A 21894-nucleotide genomic window follows, 5' to 3' on the forward strand; every position below is an offset into this window, starting at 1 on the left:
GAAAAAATTAATTTCGAATTTTGCTAATTGCTTAGTTTTTATATTTCGCTTCATTACCATTGTTTTAAATTTCTTATGTTTTACACCAGTGTTTTACCAATGTAAAGTGCCTTAGAGCTCGTTTTACCTGTATAGGGCACTATAAAATATGGTAATTTAATTTAATTTAATTTAAGGGTGAAGTTGTGTGAGTGTCTAAAAAATTGAATTTTTCTAAAATGTAGACATAAGGATATTATTATTAATGTTTATTTCGTATAACAGTATACAAATTTAAATACAAAAAACAACAATAGTGCATTCGTGCAATTGGTGCGAGTGCGACAAAAATTACACTCCAATGGATTTAATGAGAAAAGGAACACACATGATTGTTATAAAAATGAAAAGGATATTACTCAAGGTGTGATATAAGAGTTAATCTATACATAACATGTCTATGATAGTAGATATTTCCTCCCGAGATAATAATTCATTCCCGTAGTCCCTCATAGATAAAAGTTCAGTTATTTGTTGTCCTCTACGATCTAAGTCGATATCATCAAAGGCCGGTGCTGGTATTTCATAATTAGCGAGGTTAAACCTATCTACATTGTGTTTGTGAAATAAAAAAAAAAAAAAAAAAAAAAAAAAAAATTAACAGTTTTCCCGAGAGGAGATCTACTACCATATAAAGAAAGTTTCATGCAGATTCATTCAGATATAAAGATGATGTGATATGTGAACCGCCAAGCCAAAAGGCCGGTAGGGAGCAAATGGTCAGTTTTGAGTTGCTGGTACTATTTGTGAAGGTGTGAATCTGTAATTCTATACAGATGGATTTCAATAGCATTCCGCGAAGTTACTATTTATAGCTCACAAGGTCATTTGCATAATTGATGACGTTTTAGTCACGTGACAGTCGGACATCGACACTTATTTCTACGCATTTGAGCTTATTTCAAAGTCAATTATCTTTGACCCTGCATTGTTTTTAGCATGAATGATACCATCGAGTCAGAGGGAGAAATATTCAGAACAATTATGTAGTATTTCGAACACTCGGACATGTGCCAGATTGAATCTAACTGCCCCAGTTAGAAAGCCTGAATCCATTACGAAACGGCATGTTTGTCCGACATTGCCTGTAATTCAGCGATGGGGAAATAGAGGGCAGCAGCTGCAGTGATGTCATCTTCGCGGAATGCTATTCAATGTGATGATCACCGGTCCCCTTGTCATCACTTACGCGACAGAATACTTGACAAATCTTTCCGAAATATTCATCAAGTTTGAGAATGAAAGACTCATCACTTCGTTACTCGGCTAAAATCCCGTGGAATTGGATCCAGTTTTCATGAGTTGAATCTGAAAGAATTCAAACTGCTGTACGCTAAAACACAGAAATAGGGGATTCCCCGTTTTTTTTAGAGTGCTAAAAATAGCACCGCTTGTCGAACAAACTATAGCACACAGGCGAGTTTCAGGTGCTAAATTTGAGTCGCATATTTCTCAAATAGTGCATTACTTGGTACTTTTTTGCATGGCGGGTCACATATTTGAATTTGAATTTGAATTTTCAACTACAGGGTCTCAAAGCCAGAGGTAACGTCGAGGACTGGCTTGGCAAGGTGGAGGAGGCCATGTTCAACAACCTGCGCCGCCTGGTGAAGGAAGCCATGAAGGATTACGAGCGGCGCGAACGCGAGGAGTGGGTCACGTGCCACGCGTCGCAGATCGTCCTGACGGTCGCGCAGATGATGTGGTGTCGGGATATCACAGAGATTCTCGAGGCGGACATCGACCGTGGACAGGGGATGGCCGATTTTGAAAAGAAATGCTACCAGGTAATTATAGGGACAGCCCGATCGTCGCCAGTTTCTATCTTGGGAAATGTCGTCTGCTGGATCGGACAGTGGGAAGATATTTCTTCCTGGATGCATCTTTTTCTGTCAATATCCTCGTCGATAGTCAATTTGGCAAGATATTTCTGGAACAAAATTGAAGAAACATCACTCAGCCAGATGACCTGATCAACTTTTCTTCAAATATTTTCTTCTTAACCTACTTCCCTACTTCGTGACTCAATCAACCCAAGCACCCCATTTTGGATATTAGGAAACACCGTCTGCTGAATCTGACATTGACAAGACACAAGATTTTTCTAGAAAGAGATTGAAGGGGGTGTAATTGCCCCCCCCCCACGGGCCAATTTCACCCCATTTTATGGTACTGTTCATGTGATAAAGTTTTTCGTTTCTCTTGTAGGACTTGAACAATCTTGCTGCGATTGTTAGAGGAGATCTGGGCAAACTTGTCCGCGGGGTCCTGACCGCACTCATCACGATCGATGTCCATGGCAGGGACATGGTGACGGAGATGGTGAAAAATAAGGTACGGGGATATTAACATGCCAGTCCTAGGTTACGGGTGAATGAAATAAGTACAGAAAAATCAAATTGGCTTGACTGGGATTTGAACCATAGATCTTTGGATTGCCAGTCCACTGCTCTGCCATAGATCTTTGGATTGCCGGTCCACTGCTCTGCCATAGATCTTTGGATTGCCGGTCCACTGCTCTGCCATAGATCTTTGGATTGCCTGTCCACTGCTCTGCCATAGATCTTTGGATTGCCAGTCCACTGCTCTGCCATAGATCTTTGGATTGCCGGTCTACTGCTCTGCCATAGGTCTTTGGATTGCCGGTCCACTGCTCTGCCATAGATCTTTGGATTGTCTGTCCACTGCTCTGCCATAGATCTTTGGATTGCCTGTCCACTGCTCTGCCATAGATCTTTGGATTGCCTGTCCACTGCGCTGCCATAGATCTTTGGATTGCCGGTCCACTGCTCTGCCATAGATCTTTGGATTGCCAGTCCACTGCTCTGCCATAGATCTTTGGATTGCCTGTCCACTGCTCTGCCATAGATCTTTGGATTGCAGGTCCACTGCTCTGCCATAGATCTTTGGATTGCCGGTCCACTGCTCTGCCATAGATCTTTGGATTGCCGGTCCATTGCTCTGCCATAGATCTTTGGATTGCCGGTCTACTGCTCTGCCAAAGCATGACCTGCATGACATAACATCATGTATGATGTAAGATTGCAACGCATTGTGATGTCAAAACGTCAATTAGGCACAGTCTGCTAGTTGGCAAAACAAGCTTTTGCAAGCCATTTCCAGTAGCTCTTGGATACAAATTCGACAAAATCAGCTTGATGGAACTTGCTGAAAATTTCATTGAGTATACTACACGCCATCTATCAGTAGCCGAGAAAATAGCGGAGCAGACGATCTTTTTAATGGTACTCAATGAAAAACGCATCGCTGCTCATCGCAATTCGGCGAAGGTGCAGTTAGAGGGTTAAGAATCGAACCCAAGCCCTCCTGATTATGAGCCCACGCTCGTACTGTGCCATTGTGATGTTACCCACTTGGATCATTCTCATTGATATATCGTTTTTAGGTGGACACCGTGACCAGCTTCGACTGGCAAAAACAGCTCCGGTACTACTGGGATTACGACATCGACAACTGCATGGTCCGTATGTCAAACTCGAACTACATCTACGGCTACGAATACCTCGGCGCGTCGCCACGTCTCGTCATCACGCCGCTGACGGATCGTTGCTACCTCTGCCTCATGGGGGCGCTGCAGCTGGACTTGGGGGGCGCGCCGGCAGGACCTGCTGGGACCGGGAAGACCGAGACGACGAAGGATTTGGCCAAGTCGCTGGCGAAACAGTGCGTGGTGTTTAACTGCTCCGATGGTCTGGATTACAAGATGATGGGACGATTCTTCTCAGGTAAGAAAACTTCTTTTTTTTTTTTTTTTTCTTTTTTTTTCTTGTAATATATATTTTTATTTCCCTAGTACTTTCTTTTTTACATTTTACTACATTTTACATTATACATTTTTCTTTTTTTGCTATATTTACATTTACATTTTTACAGGTGAGAAAACTTAATTCAGTATTTTCATTTGCGGTGCGTGTTGCTGCTGGTTCTTGTTTACTCCGATTATGGCAGCGGTTGTGGACTTGTTAAGATATTTATGGTCCTAGTTCACTCCCAGCAACACTTCTCTGACACAAATTTCAACCGTTTCAGGTCTGGCGCAATCCGGCGCGTGGTGTTGTTTCGACGAATTCAACCGTATCGACATCGAGGTGTTGTCCGTCATCGCCCAGCAACTCATAACGATCCGCAACGCCAAGGCGTCAAAGCTCGCGCGTTTCATGTTTGAGGGACGCGAGATCAAACTGATATCGAGCTGTGCGGCGTTCATCACAATGAATCCTGGGTACGCCGGAAGGACGGAGTTGCCGGACAACTTGAAAGCACTGTTTAGGCCGATTTCCATGATGGTTCCGGATTACCGTAAGTGTTCTAGATTTCCTAAAGTTTGGATACAGTGTTATTAAAACCTGTTGGGGTATCCCAAATTGACGATCTTTTTCTTTTTTGGTGCTCAGCAATATGCTGATTGACTAATGTCTAGAGGCAAGATAAAGTTACACTAAGTCACCAATAGGGGTCTCTCACATCTCACAGTACGTCGAAATGATTGACGCTTGTACGGGGTACATTTAGTGCTGAATCTGACCTGACCCAGTGCCCTTACTGTGTATATTAGCCACCTGAAGATGGCCAATTTAACCCCTCTGCTCCTGCCTATAGTCCCCCTTTAAATTCTTACCATCTTTCTCTTTCTCAGGTCTGATTGCCGAGGTGATCCTCTACTCGGAAGGTTTCGAATCCTCAAAGAACCTCGCCCAGAAGATGACACAGATGTATAAGCTCTGCTCCGAGCAACTCTCGCAGCAGGACCATTACGATTTCGGCATGAGGGCCGTGAAGTCGGTACTCGTCATGGCTGGGTCGTTAAAACGACAGAACCCGGATAAGAACGAGGACGTGGTGTTGATCCGTGCGTTGAGGGACAGTAACCTGCCCAAGTTCTTAAAACAGGATGCTGTGCTCTTCCAGGTTGGTAAACAGGCCTTTTTTTTACAATTATTTCGGTGTCCTCCACAACCTTTGAGTTGAGAAGGGGCGAGGTAATCTAACGATTTTTTTCGGTTTTCGCCGCGTTTTTGCGCGCAATGGGAAAATTGTTTTCAAATCCTTAATAATAATAATAATTATGAGACTTATATAGCGCTAAATCCAACTGGTTTCAGTCGCTCAAAGCGCTTCACATTATTATCCCTAACAGTCTCAGAGCACTTTATATTATCTACAGAACATAGAGAATAATACATTTAATGATAATAATTATGAGACTTATATAGCGCTAAATCCAACTGGTTTCAGTTGCTCAAAGCGCTTCACATTATTATCCCCAACAGTCTCAGAGCACTTTATATTATCTACAGAACATAGAGAATAATACATTTAATGATAATAATTATGAGACTTATATAGCGCTAAATCTGACTGGTTTTAGTCTCTCAAAGCGCTTCACATTATTACCCCTAGCTATTGGCCTGAACATTCGTGATTCAAGCTCGACTCTCTGGGAGAATTGCTCAAGTACTTTAAATAGTAAATTTCAGCAACTTCGTACACATGATAGGTGTACTGTGGCATTGTGTATAACTGCATTTCTATTCACCTGGACCACCAGTCATTACAAATAGCATACCCCTAATAATACCAATATTTAAAACCTATTCCAGGCCATCCTGCAAGATTTATTCCCCGGCGTCGAAATCCCTGAACATGACTACGGCCGCCTTCAGGCCGAGATCATCTCCATAATGGAGGAGAGAAAGCTCCAACTCGTCATGCCGATGATTAAGAAAATTATCCAGCTTTACGAGACGCTCGTCGTCCGCCACGGTGTGATGTTGGTGGGGCCGACGGGCGGTGGGAAGACCACGGTCTTAGATGTAAGTTGTGAAATTGAAGAATTCCCATTAGGGTGCGGCGTCCAATGGCGTGTAGTGTAACCAGCCCTAACACTTCTATGTTCGATCCTGAAGTAACTCAGCGGTACCTCCCCTGAAGGACACCTCTCTATTAAGGACACCCTCTCTATTAAGGACACCCTCTCTATCAAGGACACTCTTTCTATTAAGGATACCTCTCTGTTAAGGACATCCTCTCTGTTAAGGATACCTCTCTATTAAGGACGTCCTCTCTATCAAAGACACTCTTTCTGTTAAGGATACCTCTCTATTAAGGACATCCTCTCTATTAAGGACGTCCTCTATATTAAGGACGTCCTCTCTATTAAGGACATCCTCTCTATTATGGACGCCCTCTCTATTAAGGACGTCCTCTCTATTAAGTACGTCCTCTCTATTAAGTACATCCTCTATTAAGGACGTCCTCTCTATCAAGTACGTCCTCTCTATTAAGGACGCCCTCTCTATTAAGGACGTCCTCTCTATTAAGGACGTCCTCTCTATTAAGGACGTCCTCTCTATTAAGGACGTCCTCTCTATTAAGGACGCCCTCTCTATTAAGGACGTCCTCGCTATTAAGGACGTCCTCTCTATTAAGGACACCCTCTCTATTAAGGACGTCCTCTCTATTAAGGACGTCCTCTCTATTAAGGACACCCTCTCTATTAAGGACATCCTCTCTATTAAGGACATCCTCTCCATCAAGGACACTTGTTTTGGTCCCAGATTGGTCATCTCCATTTTGACCTCTATAATCAGGACACCTCCCTATTAAGGACAACACTTGTCAGTCACAAGGGTGTCCTTATTAGAGAGGTTCTACTGTATCCGCAAACGGATCTGTTACTCATCCTTGGAATCCTTTCTTCTAGATTTTGGCAAAGACTCTTACCAACCTCCACGCGGAGGGCCTGGCCTCGGAGAACGCCTTCTACCAGCCGGTACACTCCTTCGTCCTGAATCCCAAATCCATCTCGATGGATGAGCTCTACGGAGGCGTGAACAAACTGACCCTGGAGTGGCACGACGGGTTAATGGCGACTACAATTCGTGGGGCCGTGCAGGTGAGTCGAAGCTTTCTCCGTGATTTTCCAATAGCATTCCGCGAAGTTACTATTTATAGCTCACAAGGTCATTTGCATAAGATATTGATGACGTTTTAGTCACGTGACAGTCGGACATCGACACTTATTTCTACGTAGTTGAGCTTATTTCAAAGTCAATTATCTTTGACCCTGTGTTGTTTTTGGCATGAATGATACCATAGAGTCAGAGAGAGAAATATTCAGCACAATTATGTAGTATTTCCAACACTCGGACATGTGCCAGATTGAATCTAACTGCCCCAGTTAGAAAGCCTGAAGCCATTACAAAACCGCATGTTTGTCCGACATTGCCTGTAATTCAGCGATGGGGAAATAGAGGGCAGCAGCTGCAGTGACGTCATCTTCGCGGAATGCTATTTGAGAGCCGAGACGAGATATTTTGAATTTTTGATGGATTTTCTGGTGTTTCCCTCCTGAGAAGGGCGTAATTTGACAGCAGGATTGAAAAGATACAGTGATGCCCGACACATAAGTATTTTCTGTATACAGTGGAATCTCCCTTAGCAGATACCTCTCTACAAAGGACACCCTCTCTATTGAGGACACTGGATTCGGACCCAAATTGGTCATTTGCATTCCATTTGACCTCTGTAATCAGGACGCCTCTCAATTAAGGACAGTATTTGTATGTCCCACGGGTGTCCGTAATACAGAGGTTCTGCTACCTTGTATAAGTGAAGGCATGATCATCATTCGCGTTAAAAAATCCTTTCAGTCCAAGATTAAAAATGCATCAGGACATCTAGCCGAAACACCACAAACAACAATGATATCATTGCCTTGGCCTCGCTGCCCATCGTCATTTCAGAAAAACTTGGAAAATAAATAGACCTCCTATTTTCTTGGTTTATGGGGATTTAGGGGGCAGCGGTGGCGCAGTGGAAGAGAGTCGGCCTCATGATCAGGAGGTCGTGGGTTCGACTCCCGGCCGACTCACTGCTTAGTTCCCCTACTGGTCGAGTTCAAGTGAGCACCTTCTGGTTGCTACTTGAAACCCCTGATTGATTTCTGAGAAGACCGGGGTAATAATATGATATCCCAAAGCGCTTTGAGCGAGAACTATAGTGTCACGGAATTGCGCTATATAAAAGACTCATTATTATTACAGTGGAACCTCCCTTAGCGGACACCTCTCTATTAAGGACAACCTCTCTATAAAGGACACTATGTTTGGTCCCAAATTGGTTGTTTCCATTCAAGTTGACCTCTCAAATCAGGACACCTCTCTATTAAGGACAGCACTTGTCAGTCCCGAGGGTGTCCTTAATAGAGAGGTTCTACTGTATTATTATATTATCATTATTATATTTATCCCGCTCTTTACCATTGGGTGTTAACCCTTTCATTCGAGTCTTTACGAGGTATACATGTACTTTCAGGATACGACAGAAGACCACCAGTGGGTGATCTGCGACGGGCCCGTCGACGCCCTCTGGATTGAAAATATGAACACCGTCCTCGACGACAATAAAATGCTGTGCCTCGCCAATTCCGAACGCATCAAATTGACCAATTACATCCACATGTTGTTCGAAGTGCAGGATCTGGCCGTCGCCTCGCCAGCTACTGTCAGCAGGTGAGTTGATCGCATGCGACAAAAATTACTTGTTAGCAGTGGTCATTATATTACTGTCAGTAGGTGAGTTGAGTCAAACAAACCTAAAGTGTCTTACAAACAGGCGATTTTAATGACTGCGATAAATGTTCATGATCACCTGCGACGAAAATTACTTGTTAGCAGTGGTCATTATATTACTGTCAGTAGGTGAGTTGTGTCAACGAAACGAACAATAAGTGTCTTACAAACGGGCGATTTTAATCACTGCGATAAACGCTCATGATCACATGCGACAAAAATTGCTTGTGAGCACTGGTCATTATATTACTGTCAGTAGGTGAGTTGAGTCAACGAAACGAACAAAAGGTGTCTTACAAACGGGCGATTTTAATCACTGCACGCTCGTGATCGCATGCGACAAAAATTGCTTGTGAGCACTGGTCATTATATTACTGTCAGTAGGTGAGTTGAGTCAACGAAACGAACAAAAGGTGTCTTACAAACGGGCGATTTTAATCACTGCACGCTCGTGATCGCATGCAACAAAAATTGCTTGTCTGTGGTGGTCATTGCCGGTGCTTGCGACTAGAATCAGTAATCGCAGCGACATGCAATCAATGTCGAACCTATCAGTTACATGTTTTATCCGCAGACAAAAGATTTTTTATTGCACATTGCAATGATTATCATCGCAGCTCGCATTTTTTCGAAGTTTACTCAATTTGTTTTCAAATTGAGAATAAAATTTCGAAAAATTTTTCGCCACATTGCAAAAAGAGAGGTAAGAAAATGTTTTGAGTTTACAGTACGTGTCTTGAAAAAAACTGTTTAAAGTTCCCATCCTAGACACAATGGGCCAAATTCATAAAGGGCGTTTAGCTTAAAACAGCGTTTAACTACTGAATAGACAGATTCTGGCCCTTCATGCAAATCTTCGCAGAATATGAATAGGCCCTGAAACTGATAAGAGAGAAGTTGTACATGTCTAACCCTTAAACGCCTTTTATGAATTTGGGCCAAAATGTTTTAAAATTTAAGTTTTAAGACCTGAAAACTGAAGGAGAAAAAATTTCCCACATATTTACTAATCTCTTTCAGATGTGGCATGGTGTACGTTGATCCCGATGAACTAAAATGGATGCCGTACGTCCAAACCTGGATGGAAACAAACATCAAAAAGAAACTGAAGAGCGAGGAAACGCAAGAATATATCATGGACTTGTTTAATAAATATGTGGAAGAGGGGTTAAAGTTTGTCAACAAGAAATGCGAACAGGCTATCAACCAGGTAATTAGTGACTGAGGCTATCATCAGAGTATGACGTCAATGCTGATGAAAATGGTACCATTAGAAAGTACTCATTGTGAGCTTTCAAATGAGTGGTCATGTCAGTAGGAATGAAAAAAGTTTGGTCATGGTACCATTAGAAAGTACTCATTGTGAGTTTTCTAATGAGTGGTCATGTCAATAGGAATGACAACTTGTCCAAAAATAGATCTGTCCGAAAAAGTTTGGTCATGGTACCATTAGAAAGTACTCATTGTCAGCTTTCCAATGAATGGTCATGTCAATAGGAATGACAACTTGTTCAAAAATAGATCCATCCGAAAAAAATTTGGTCATATGGTACCATTAGAAAGTACTCATTGTGAGCTTTTTAATGAATGGTCATGTCAATAGGAATGACAACTTGTCCAAAAATAGATCCGTCTGAAAAAATTTTGGTCGTATGGTACCATTAGAAAGTATTCATTGTGAGGTTTCCAATGAATGGTCATGTCAATAGGAATGAAAAAATTTTGGTCATGTGGTACCATTAGAAAGTACTCATTCTAGCGTGAGTAGACAATTGTTAGATTTCCGGGGGCCTACAACGTCCGGGGTAATGAAAGAAGTATTAGGCCTCCTTCATCCCGCGCTGATTGGCATTTGAAGGTGGTGAGGCAACGATTTCTTTTGGGAGAAAAATTTTCTCAGGTCATTAAAAAACAATTTTAAAAAATTTTCAGGTCGAAATCAGCAAGGTCACCACGCTCTGCAAACTGTTCGAGACGCTACTCTTCGGCCCTGGTGGCCCGAACATGAACCAAGACCTCAACAAGTTGCACCCGCTCGTCTGCACCGTTTTCGTCTTCTGCTATCTCTGGTCCATCGCGGGAAACATCGCCGACAACTACTTCGACGCCTTCGATACGTTTCTACGCGGCCAATTCGACGACAACGGCGACGCCAAGCTGCCACAAGGTGGCGACGTCTGGTCGTGCTTTGTCGATTTGGAGACGCGCCGCATGGAATCTTGGGAAAGGATCGTCCCGCATTTCAAATACAACAAGGAGACACCGTTCTTCGAGATGCTCGTACCGACGATGGACACGGTACGATATGGGTACCTCCTCGAGAAGATGCTGACTGCGCATCGCTCGGTTCTGTTCACAGGTAGGTTAACCCTTTAACGGCAAACTCAAGTCTGCGAAAATGCAGTCCAAAACCCGAGGCGCTTCGCCGAGGGTTTTGGACGTAATTTGAGGTCTACCCGAGCGGTCTTGATTATACAACCAATGACCGCCAGCTCGGTATTAATTTCTATTCTAAAAGGTTTCAAAATTAAACAAATTAAATACGATTTGAAATGTATATATGTTCCGTTTTCGTCAAAGAATGATCCAGCCTGGTGTCCGGAACTCCGCCATATTGTTGCTCGTGAAGATGACGTCACGCAGCAAGGGAATTCCCAGTCTGCTAGCTCGATTTCTACCATTTCCTCGTCTTTGACCTCTTCTGAATCCTGACTGACGACCTCGAAAGAGTCCTCGGGTATCCTCCCTACTTCACAAATCCCAATATATCGGGGAATACTTCAAAATCTCGTGTTCTTGACATTGTTTTGTGGGGCTGAGTCGTTGCTTCTTGGTGAAAATAATTCGTCTGCTAAAATTCAGAATTTTATACCTACCCAGGCGGTCATTGGTTACGATACCAAGACCGCTCCGATCAAAACGAGGCGTAATGTATTTTGTATTAGAAACAATGATATACTGTGACTAAGGCCTTTTAGAATAACCCTTTTAACGGCGAACTCAAGTCTGCGAAAAGGCATATAATGCTCACAAGTCAAATTCTTCTGACACGGAATTTACAAAAGGAAAGTGCTGTGAGGGAGTTTTTTCAATGAATGGTCATGTTACAAGGTATAATAATTTATAACTTTGTGATGGTTTCCTTTGTCCAACCGCTGTTATTTTTTTGGCAAAGTTTACCCGAACATTTCCACCAACCAGTTACAGTTGGTAAACATATAGTTGGGTAATTTCCAGAAGTTTCAGAAGTGGCTCTCATAGGGTTAAAAACACGGATGTCTATAATGAGGTTACCCTCAATAGCTAATGCAAGGCGCAGTTTTCAAAGATGTCATTTGAACGGAATGTACCCATTTATTCATTGAAGAATTTACTTTTTAAAGATCGCCTAGTCGTGTTTTTGGAATGAAAATGACTTGTTTAATTCAGAAAATTGTCCCGTGGAAATCGCTGAACTAAACACTCTAATTGGTGAAGTGTGCATGCTCAGTCAAATGTAGACAATGACATGGATATACACCAGCCTGATGATTATTGATAATAATTATAATTATGAGACTTATATAGCGCTAAATCTAACTGGTTTCAGTCGCTCAAAGCACTTTACATTACCCCTAGCTATTGGCCTGTACATTCTTAGTTCAAGCTCTACTCTTTGGGAGTATTAAGGTCCGAGATGCAGCTATACAGCACTCAGGACTAACATTCAGCTGCAGCTTATACAGTGCTCAAGACTAACATTCATAGTGGGCCAACTCTGCCAGCTAGGTACCCATCTACTCCTGGGTGGAGAGAAGCAAGTAGGGTTAAGTGCCTTGCTCAAAGACACAAAGACGAAACAGCAGTGACCCTTCCGAGAATCGAACCCACTACCTCCTGATTATGAGCCCGGTGCTCTAACCACTACGCCACTGATCTTCCCATGCGGCTAAAATCTTAACACTTGTCTTCTAACAGGTAACACCGGCGTTGGCAAGTCGGTGATCGCCCGTGGCTTGCTGAACAGCATCGCTGATAAGGCTGCGTATGTGCCCGTCTTCATCAACTTCTCGGCCCAGACGAGCTCCCAGAGGACACAGGAGATGATCGAAGGAAAATTGGAGAAAAAACGGAAGACCGTCCTGGGTAGGCCACATTTATGTTACGCGCCATGACGGAACAAGTCGCATGTCGCTCCGAGCTTGACAGGTTGAGACAGACTGGTTGTTCATTTCACTGTTGTCTGCCTTTTGTGACACCTGAGTACAGTGGAACCTCCCTTAGCGGACACCTCTCTATTAAGGACAACCTCTCTATTAAGGACAACCTCTCTATTAAGGACACTAGTTTTGGTCCCAACTTGGTTGTTTCCATTCAATTTGACCTCTCTAATCAGGACACCTCTCTATTGAGGACAGCAATTGTCAGTCCTTAGGGTGTCCTTAATAGAGAGGTTCTACTGTACATCAATTTCTTCTATTATGTCCTGGTGTCATTTAAGGCTCATCTTCAGTACAACATGCGACTCATTTTGTCGTGGTGGGTCACATAATAATTTCTTGATTTAGGTTCATTTTGCTTGTCATTGTATTGTAAAGTGCTATACAGCATTTTATTTCCGCAGATTTCACGAACAGCATAGTTTTGCAAATATGAATGATAAATAACAATCGTAAAAACATATTTTTAATTGAAACTTACTCACCTACTTAAGACTCTTAGTGCCTTAGAGCCTTCAGTGGCAGATGGGGGTTCCATCAGGGTTCTCCAATCAAGTCTGTTAAATAGCAGCTTTCTGCCTGGCTGACTCCCATGTGAGGCCCTTCTACAGCAGAACCTCCCTTAGCGGACACCTCTCTATTAAGGACAACCTCTCTATCAAGCACACTAGTTTTAGTCCCAAATTGGTTGTTTCCGTTCACTTTGACCTCTCTAATCAGGACATCTCTGTATTAAGGACAGTATTTGTCAGTCCCAAGGGTGTCCTTAATAGAGAGGTTCTACTGTACAGTGGAACCTCCCTTAGCGGACACCTCTCTATTAAGGACAACCTCTCTATTAAGGACACTAGTTTTGATCCCAAATTGGTTGTTTCCATTCAATTTGACCTCTCTAATCAGGACATCTCTCTATTAAGGACAGCACTTGTCAGTCCCGAGGGTGTCCTTAAAAGAGAGGTTTAGTGTATTTCAATGTTCATACTTTAATTTTTTCTCAACAGGGGCGCCTGAGGGCAAACGCGTCATAATCTTCGTCGACGATTTGAACATGCCCAAACTTGACACGTACGGTTCCCAACCCCCGATCGAACTTCTCCGACAGTACCAAGACTTTGGCGGCTTCTATGACCGCGACAAGCTCTTCTGGAAGCAGATACGCGACATGACGATCTGCGCAGCCTGTGCGCCACCTGGCGGCGGCCGTAATCCGGTCACGCCGCGAATGATGCGACATTTCTCCATGTTCTGTCTGCCACCGCCGTCCGAACACAGCTTGAAACATATGTTTATGGTGAGTCCAAGTTTCTTCTTCTTCATCTTCTTCTTCTTCTGCGTTCGGAATTTTTGCGATGCCCGCTTGACAGTCAGTCTGTTTCTGGTGAAGAAGTCGGCTGTCCTAGAGAGTTCTGCTACAGAGCTCCAGATCTTTGTAGCCAAGCTGGCTGTCCTAGAGAGTTCTGCCACAGAGCTCCAGAGCTTCGTAGCCAAGCTGGCTGTCCTAGAGAGTTCTGCTACAGAGCCCCAGAGCTTTGTAGCCAAGCTGGCTGTCCTAGAGAGTTCTGCCACAGAGCTCCAGAGCTTTGTAGCCAAGCTGGCTGTCCTAGAGAGTTCTGCCACAGAGCTCCAGAGCTTCGTAGCCAAGCTGGCTGTCCTAGAGAGTTCTGCTACAGAGCTCCAGAGCTTTGTAGCCAAGCTGGCTGTCCTAGAGAGTTCTGCCACAGAGCTCCAGAGCTTTGTAGCCAAGCTGGCTGTCCTAGAGAGTTCTGCCACAGAGCTCCAGAGCTTTGTAGCCAAGCTGGCTGTCCTAGAGAGTTCCACCACAGAGCTCCGGAGCTTTGTAGCCAAGCTGGCTGTCCTAGAGAGTTCCACCACAGAGCTCCGGAGCTTTGTAGCCAAGCTGGCTGTCCTAGAGAGTTCCACCACAGAGCTCCAAAGCTTTGTAGCCAAGCTGGCTGTCCTAGAGAGTACTGCCACAGAGCTCCAGAGCTTTGTAGCCAAGCTGGCTGTCCTAGAGAGTTCTGCCACAGAGCCCCAGAGCTTTGTAGCCAAGTTGGCTGTCCTAGAGAGTTTCACCACAGAGCCCCAAAGCTTTGTAGCCAAGCTGGCTGTCCTAGAGAGTTCTGCCACAGAGCTCCAGAGCTTTGTAGCCAAGTTGGCTGTCCTAGAGAGTTCCACCACAGAGCTCCAGAGCTTTGTAGGCAAGCTGGCTGTCCTAGAGAGTTCTTCCACAGAGCTCCAGAGCTTTGTAGCCAAGCTGGCTGTCCTAGAGAGTTCTGCCACAGAGCCCCAAAGCTTTCAGTTCAAATAGCTCAGTGGGCAGTTGGATCTGCTAGGAAGCGCAGAGAGTCACAGCCACTTCACAGCTCAGAGAAAACGTGTTGCATGACGTCATGCGACCATGACATTGCTGAACAATGCAGTATGCTCTCGCATTGGTGATTTAGGGGCAAAAGTCTATATGTCATGAGGCCAGCTGACCATTGTATTTCTCTGATTTCCAGGCCATTCTCCAAGGTTTCCTCACCGACTTCCCGCACAAGGTCCGCCAGTGCGCCGAGCCGATCGTAGCGGCCGCCGTTGAGATCTACGGCAGGATGAGCACCGATCTCCTGCCGACACCCGCCAAGTCTCATTACGTCTTCAATCTTCGCGATTTGTCGAAATGTGTACAAGGTAAGAGAGTCGGGTCAACAATCACAGCTGTCAGACTGTCCCTGAATGATCTCTTCATTCAGTTGCGGTCATGCAGGCGCAGTGGACACCAAATTGCCACGTCAACATCATTTGTTATTATTTCCTTGGTGTCCACTGTCTGGGAACACCCCAGGGTGCTCTGACTTTGGCACTGCACATCTGTAGTGCCTGTGATGAGGAAGTCTCACACTCTCCCATCTTCGTAAGTGGTCGATTTTTGTCGCAACCATTTGGGCCTAGGGCCCCGCACTCACTTCAGAGTGCATTACTAATGGGCTTCAGCTCCATGAAGCTTTCATCAGTGCACCCAGCCCCTGTGGATTTCATGTTCCCAAGGTAAGTATACGTACATTGCCACGTCATTTTAAGGCAAGAGAGTTTGGCCAGCCTTAATGGTCTCACGGACGGCCTAACCTTAAGGGGGTCACCTGACATTGGGCCGCCTGACCAAAATTTAAAAAGAAAAAATTTTAATTGGTAATTTGTTGGTTCCATTCACCTCTGTAATCAGGACACCTCTCGATCAAGGACAGCACTTGTCAGTCCTGAGGTTATCCTTGATGGAGAGTTCTACTGTGTTAACATCACCTTGGTTGTACTAATCTCATTATTTCAAAAATTTCCAAAGGCAATAAAAAAAAACAACGTCATGATGAAAATAGTAATAATAATTAATATTGTCCTTCAATTATAATCTGAATAGATTTTTCTTTCCCCAAAGTAAATATTTTAGAATTTTTTGCCAATCACAAAAATAATGAGGTGCAAGAAGTTTTACCGAAAATCAAAGGGTTAATCAGCCAATTTTTCATCTCAGGCGTCCTCCAAGCCGATCCCGGCTGCATCCGCGACAACAAACAAATATGGCGGCTCTTCTGCCACGAGGCGCAGCGCGTTTTCCACGATCGTCTCATCAACAACGAAGACAAGTTCTTCTTCCATCAGATCATGGCGGAGATGGCGGGAAAACACTTCGGTGAGGTGAGTCGAGAGTCAACTTTATGTTAACCCTTTCACTCCCAGGGCCCGGTTGTTCAACAGCACAAAAGTCACGTTATCCCTAACGATGACGTTAATGGAAACTGGAACCGCCGAGCGATTTATTCAACTTTTCGACTTTCACCGCCCGAGAAAGTCAAACTTCCAACTTCCTGTTCGAGTTCAGATTTGTAGCTCCGCCCCCTGTGCCCGAGCATGCGCAGTTCAATTTGTTATTATTGAGAATCATGTGAGAATCACGTGAGTCATGCGGTCTTTCATTCATGAGTTTTCGTAGTAAATTCCATAGTAGTGACGTCACTCAATGATTGACAGCTAGGCGCCATGTTTCATTCATGCCTCGTTCTGATCACCCGATACGCGGGAAATGAAAACGAGGTCATACGAACTGGCTTGGCGGTTTCAGTTCCCATAAGTGTCGTCAAGGACGTTATCTCTTTCAGTTATTCGCATTGCAATCTTCACGTTAACTCTTTCACTGCCAATAACGTTATTGAAAATGGGTTGCTAAATTGCCAATAACGTTTCAAAATGTTATTGGCGTGGTGGAGGGCGCCGAAGAGGGCCCGAAGCTCCTGCTACAAAAAAGTGGTAAAAATGGCAAAAGTGCTGGCAAGATGGGGGAATAACTTTAAAATAGGCCTGGCAGTGAAAGAGTTAAGACTTAACGTCTCCGTCAAAGCTAACATGGTTTTGAGCAACCCACAGGGTTTCCGCCAGAGGGGGGAGGGGGGGATTCATCCCCCCCTAAAATATTTCAAGGGGGGATATCCCCCCTTAATTTTGAGCACTAAAGTTTGTTTTACTGTCAAATGAGTAATTTTCATGTTTTGATATGTAAAATAAGAGCATTTGGGAGCCAATTGTAGTGGTTTTAGGGCCAAAAAACGTCTCAGGAGGGGTCATATACCCTTTTTCACTGATTTTCTATGTATTGTTTTGTTTTAATTCATAAGCCATAATTGGATGATAATTTCTTCGAAACGATCGAAACAAATTCCAAAAACTCAGAATATTGCCTTCCTACGACTTCGTGAACTGGAGAATGTGAAAGTACCACTTGGATCGTCACCAGGCTATTTTTAGCGTGTTGGGAGTGGGAGATTCGAATGGCGCGGCTACAGTAGAACCTCTACTAGCGGACACCTCTCTATTAAGGACACTAGTTTTGGTCCCAAATTGGTTGTTTCCATTCAATCTGACCTCTCTAATCAGGACACCCCTCTTTATTAAGGACAGCACTTGTCAGTCCCGAGGGTGTCCTTGATAGAGAGGTTCTACTGTAGTTCCTTGAAAAGCCACGCCGGTTCATCCAGAAATACAATCCTCGGTTCTCCCCGGGATCGAACCCGGGCCCTATTGCAATGTAGCCAGCGGTGTTGACCACATGGATATGAGGCTCCTCAACTTGATTTCAGGCAGATTTAGTCAAATTTGGAGAGAAATTAGGAATGACGGGGATATGAAACATTTCTCATCATCAAAAATACAGTAGAACCTCTCTATTAAGGACATCCTCGGGACTGACAAATACTGTTCTAAATAGAGAGGTGTCCTGCTTAGAGAGGTCAAATTGAATGGAAACAACCAAGTCGGGACCAAAACTAGTGTCCATAATAGAGAGGTTGTCCTTAATAGTCAAATTTGGAGAGAAATTAGGAATGACGGGGATATGAAACATTTCTCATCATCAAAAATACAGTAGAACCTCTCTATTAAGGACATCCTCGGGACTGACAAATACTGTTCTAAATAGAGAGGTGTCCTGCTTAGAGAGGTCAAATTGAATGGAAACAACCAAGTCGGGACCAAAACTAGTGTCCTTAATAGAGAGGTTGTCCTTAATAGAGAGGTGTCCACTAAGGGAGGTTCCACTGTACCTTCCATTGACCGAATCGTGTCGTTCATTTCCAGTCCATCGAGCCGGAATCGTTCGTTACGAACCCAATCATTTTTGGCGACTTTATCAAAATGGGCGCCAACAAAGAGGATAAGCTGTACGAGGAGTTGGCGGACATCAACAAGGTCAAGAGCGTCCTTGTCGATTACCTCGATGATCTGAACATGTCCTCGTCGAAGGAGATGCGTCTCGTCTTCTTCATGGACGCCATCGAACACGTGTCGCGAATCGCGAGGATGATTCGGCAGCAGCGCGGGAATGCTCTGTTGGTGGGCGTCGGCGGAACGGGAAAACAATCTCTGACGAGGTAAGAGTCAATGAGTTGCGTTGATGCTATGTCTGCGCGGAGGATGAGACAAGACCACAATTGATTTTTTACACCTTTTAGCAGTTGAATTGTCAATGTTTGACCGCGACGCATCAAATACTGCGTTCGGTTGTGAATCTGAAATTTAGTTTATGTTATTCCGGACAGTCGGGCAAGTGAATGGTGAAAAATAAACTGGTAGTTGACCACGGAAATTTTTTGATAATCGACAAATTAGACAGACTTTGATATTTCCACTCTTTTCAGCCAACTGGCAGAAAAAACTCAAAACACGCCCCCTATTACCCAATTAGCAAAATTCGAAATTAATTTTTTCATCAAATAATTTCTTTATATCTGTAGACTTGCCACAGCAAATATTTTTTCAATACCTCTCCAAATACAGTAGAACCTCTCTATTAAGGACACCCTCTGTACTGACAAATGCTGTCCTTAATAGAGAGGTGTCCTGATTAGAGAGGTTAAATTGAATGGAAACAACCAAGTTGGGACCAAAACTAGTGTCCTGAATAGAGAGGTTGTCCTTAATAGAGAGGTGTCCGCTAAGGGAGGTTCCACTGTATGTACTTGAGAGTTAAAAACATGCACTCGTCTAATTGATAGGCCTCGACCCTCCAACCTATGAATATTCATTAGTGGTCTTGTCTCGGATGGCGCTGCATGTAGTAGGTGCTGCCACCTTTCTCAAATTGACCAAATCATCACTGGCGGCTTTTTGAAAATGTCCGTCCTTACGCCAAGCCCGAGGTGGGCATGGTAAGATGTCGATTTCTCTTCGACGCTGCATGATAAGGACGTCCTGTGGACTGCTTTTTAGCAGGGCAACCAGCTTCCTTTTGTTAGATGTCATACTTCCACTGGCCTGTCAGTTCATGCTGAGGTGAATTCAGAATGTGAAACTTTGGCCACATTGAAGGTACCTTTCAGAGAAACTCCTTCAAAATTTGTGAAAGTATCCTGCTTTTGCATTGATTGAATAGACAACTTGCAAAAATAAATTTCGGCCATTTTGAAAAGGCCTTTTCACAGGCAGTGTCCATTTAGATTTACCGTGACATAAAAGTCATGTTTTGAATCCTATCTTCATCAAAAGCATTCAAAATATCATAAACATTGGGTGACGTGGACAACTTCAAGTAATTTGCTTGAATCAGCCTGTCCATTGTTACCTTTATGCCGTTGTAAACAAACGTTGACTGTGAAAGGCCTTTTCAAAATGGCCGACATTTATTTTTGCAAGTTGTCTTGAGGATTATACAGTAATTTCCTGTTAACTGCATGCCACGGGAGCCGTGCCACACGTAAAAACCGATGGTGTTTTGTGAGATGTACTGAAAGGGTTAACATCCTTCTATTGAAGTCTCTTCCGCTTAAATCTTTCTAGGACACATATTTTCAAGAAAGGAAATGTGTGTCTTGTAGATAAACGTCCTTAGAGCTTCATATTTTAATGATAAAAGATAGATAAAATCAATGTTTTCAACGACATGCAGTTTATTTTCAGTAAAGCAGATGTCCACCATTGCATAGCTTACAGGGTGTGGCAGAAAACTTACACATTACAAGACACACTTCAATAACATTCTTCCACCTATTGGATGTATCAAATACTAAATACTCTCCTGTCTGCTTAAATCTTTCTAAAACCGATATTTTCAAGAAAAGAAATGGGTGTCATGTAGATTAACATTCTTCTATTGAAGTCTCTTCTGCTTAAATCTTTCTAGGACACATATTTTCAAGAAAGGAAATGTGTGTCTTGTAAATAAACGTCCTTAGAGCTTTATATTTTAATGATATATTCAACAACATGTAGTTTTTTTTCAGTAAAGCAGATGTCCACCATTGCATAGCTTACAGGGTGTGGCAGAAAACTTACACATTACAAGACATACTTCAATAACATTCTTCCACCTATTGGATGTATCAAATACTAAATACTCTCCTGTCTGCTTAAATCTTTCTAAAACAGATATTTTCAAGAAAAGAAATGGGTGTCTTATAGATTAACATCCTTAGTGCTTTATATTTTAATGATAAAAGATGGATAAAATCAAATGTTTTAACACTTTGAAGCCCAGGCACGGACATGTCCGTGATGGCCAAACACGGCTGAATGCCCAGTCACGGATATACTTGTGATAGCATATTAGCCTATTTTCAATCTGTCCTGACGATCTCCTGGCTTTCAGTATTGCCTCCTGTACACAACTGATAAACTAACGATGACTTCCAATAAATTGACAGCCGTAGCAGACGGCATTTAGTTCTCTGGCGGCCTTTAGAGGGCCTCAATGACACATGTCAAAATCCTGTGTATCATTTAGTCGAACACTACCATTTGATGTTGGAGGACAATTTGGGGGCCAAATCCCCAATAAACATTCTTTACATGTTTGAACATTGTTTTTCTTCCCTTGGAGTTGTGTCAGGAGTTACAAGACACATTTATTTTCACAATCTGGTGACATTATTGGCTAAAAACAACTTTCGCTAACATTTAAATTACACAATTTCACGGGAAATTTGGAGAAAACGTACAGAGTGACATTGAATGAAGGTTATATAGACTTATTATACATCAACAGAAAGAGCTTTGATAGCTGATTACAATGGTGTAGAGTTTTATTGGATAAGGAGGGCAGAATTTTTTTAATGTTTTGTTAAATATCGGCACTTTTTCAGAAAATCGCTCGGGAATAACTGACTGCGCTGGAAATGGCACCCGGGCCTGAAAGAGTTAATGACATTGTACTTGATATTTTTTTTCATTGAAGTGGATGTCCACCATTGCAACAGAATACATATTAAACAGCAACATCAGGGCATTCTAACGACTATAAGCAGGTTGTCGGGGTGTCAGGTTGACCGAGGGGGCACCAGAAAACTGACAGGCTGCCACTGGGACCGACAGGCTGCTAGGGTTTTAGCAGCCTGTTGCAAACAAAAATTCAATTTTTTGGATTTTCTTCAAAATCTTTTTTTGGGTTTTGACACCCCAATCACATTTTAACCACCAAACACATGGCAAATGAGTATAAACAAGTCTATTTCAGCCTCGAAATTTTTCGTTATTTGGGCTAAATACTGCATTGAGTCAATCCCAAAAAGTGAGTTTGGGGTCATCGTGCGTTTTTCCCG

At 43.2% G+C, this 21894-nt stretch overlaps 1 protein-coding gene across 1 annotated transcript in view; it reads left to right on the forward strand.

Moving 5' to 3' along the window:
• LOC135498809 (dynein axonemal heavy chain 6-like) overlaps window positions 1–21894 on the forward strand; it is a 117573-nt gene that overhangs the window by 21963 nt on the left and 73716 nt on the right. Inside the window, exons 19-33 of the mRNA XM_064789269.1 lie at window positions 1569–1826; window positions 2248–2373; window positions 3446–3785; window positions 4090–4359; window positions 4697–4968; window positions 5661–5873; window positions 6764–6955; window positions 8377–8573; window positions 9654–9843; window positions 10566–10992; window positions 12591–12758; window positions 13834–14123; window positions 15334–15505; window positions 16344–16507; window positions 18440–18732. Coding sequence (XP_064645339.1) covers window positions 1569–1826; window positions 2248–2373; window positions 3446–3785; window positions 4090–4359; window positions 4697–4968; window positions 5661–5873; window positions 6764–6955; window positions 8377–8573; window positions 9654–9843; window positions 10566–10992; window positions 12591–12758; window positions 13834–14123; window positions 15334–15505; window positions 16344–16507; window positions 18440–18732 — 3572 coding nt within the window. The remainder of the gene's footprint in view (window positions 1–1568; window positions 1827–2247; window positions 2374–3445; window positions 3786–4089; window positions 4360–4696; window positions 4969–5660; window positions 5874–6763; window positions 6956–8376; window positions 8574–9653; window positions 9844–10565; window positions 10993–12590; window positions 12759–13833; window positions 14124–15333; window positions 15506–16343; window positions 16508–18439; window positions 18733–21894) is intronic.

This window comes from Lineus longissimus, chromosome 14 (genome assembly GCF_910592395.1).
Source record: "Lineus longissimus chromosome 14, tnLinLong1.2, whole genome shotgun sequence".
NCBI classification, from domain to species: Eukaryota; Metazoa; Nemertea; class Pilidiophora; order Heteronemertea; family Lineidae; genus Lineus; species Lineus longissimus.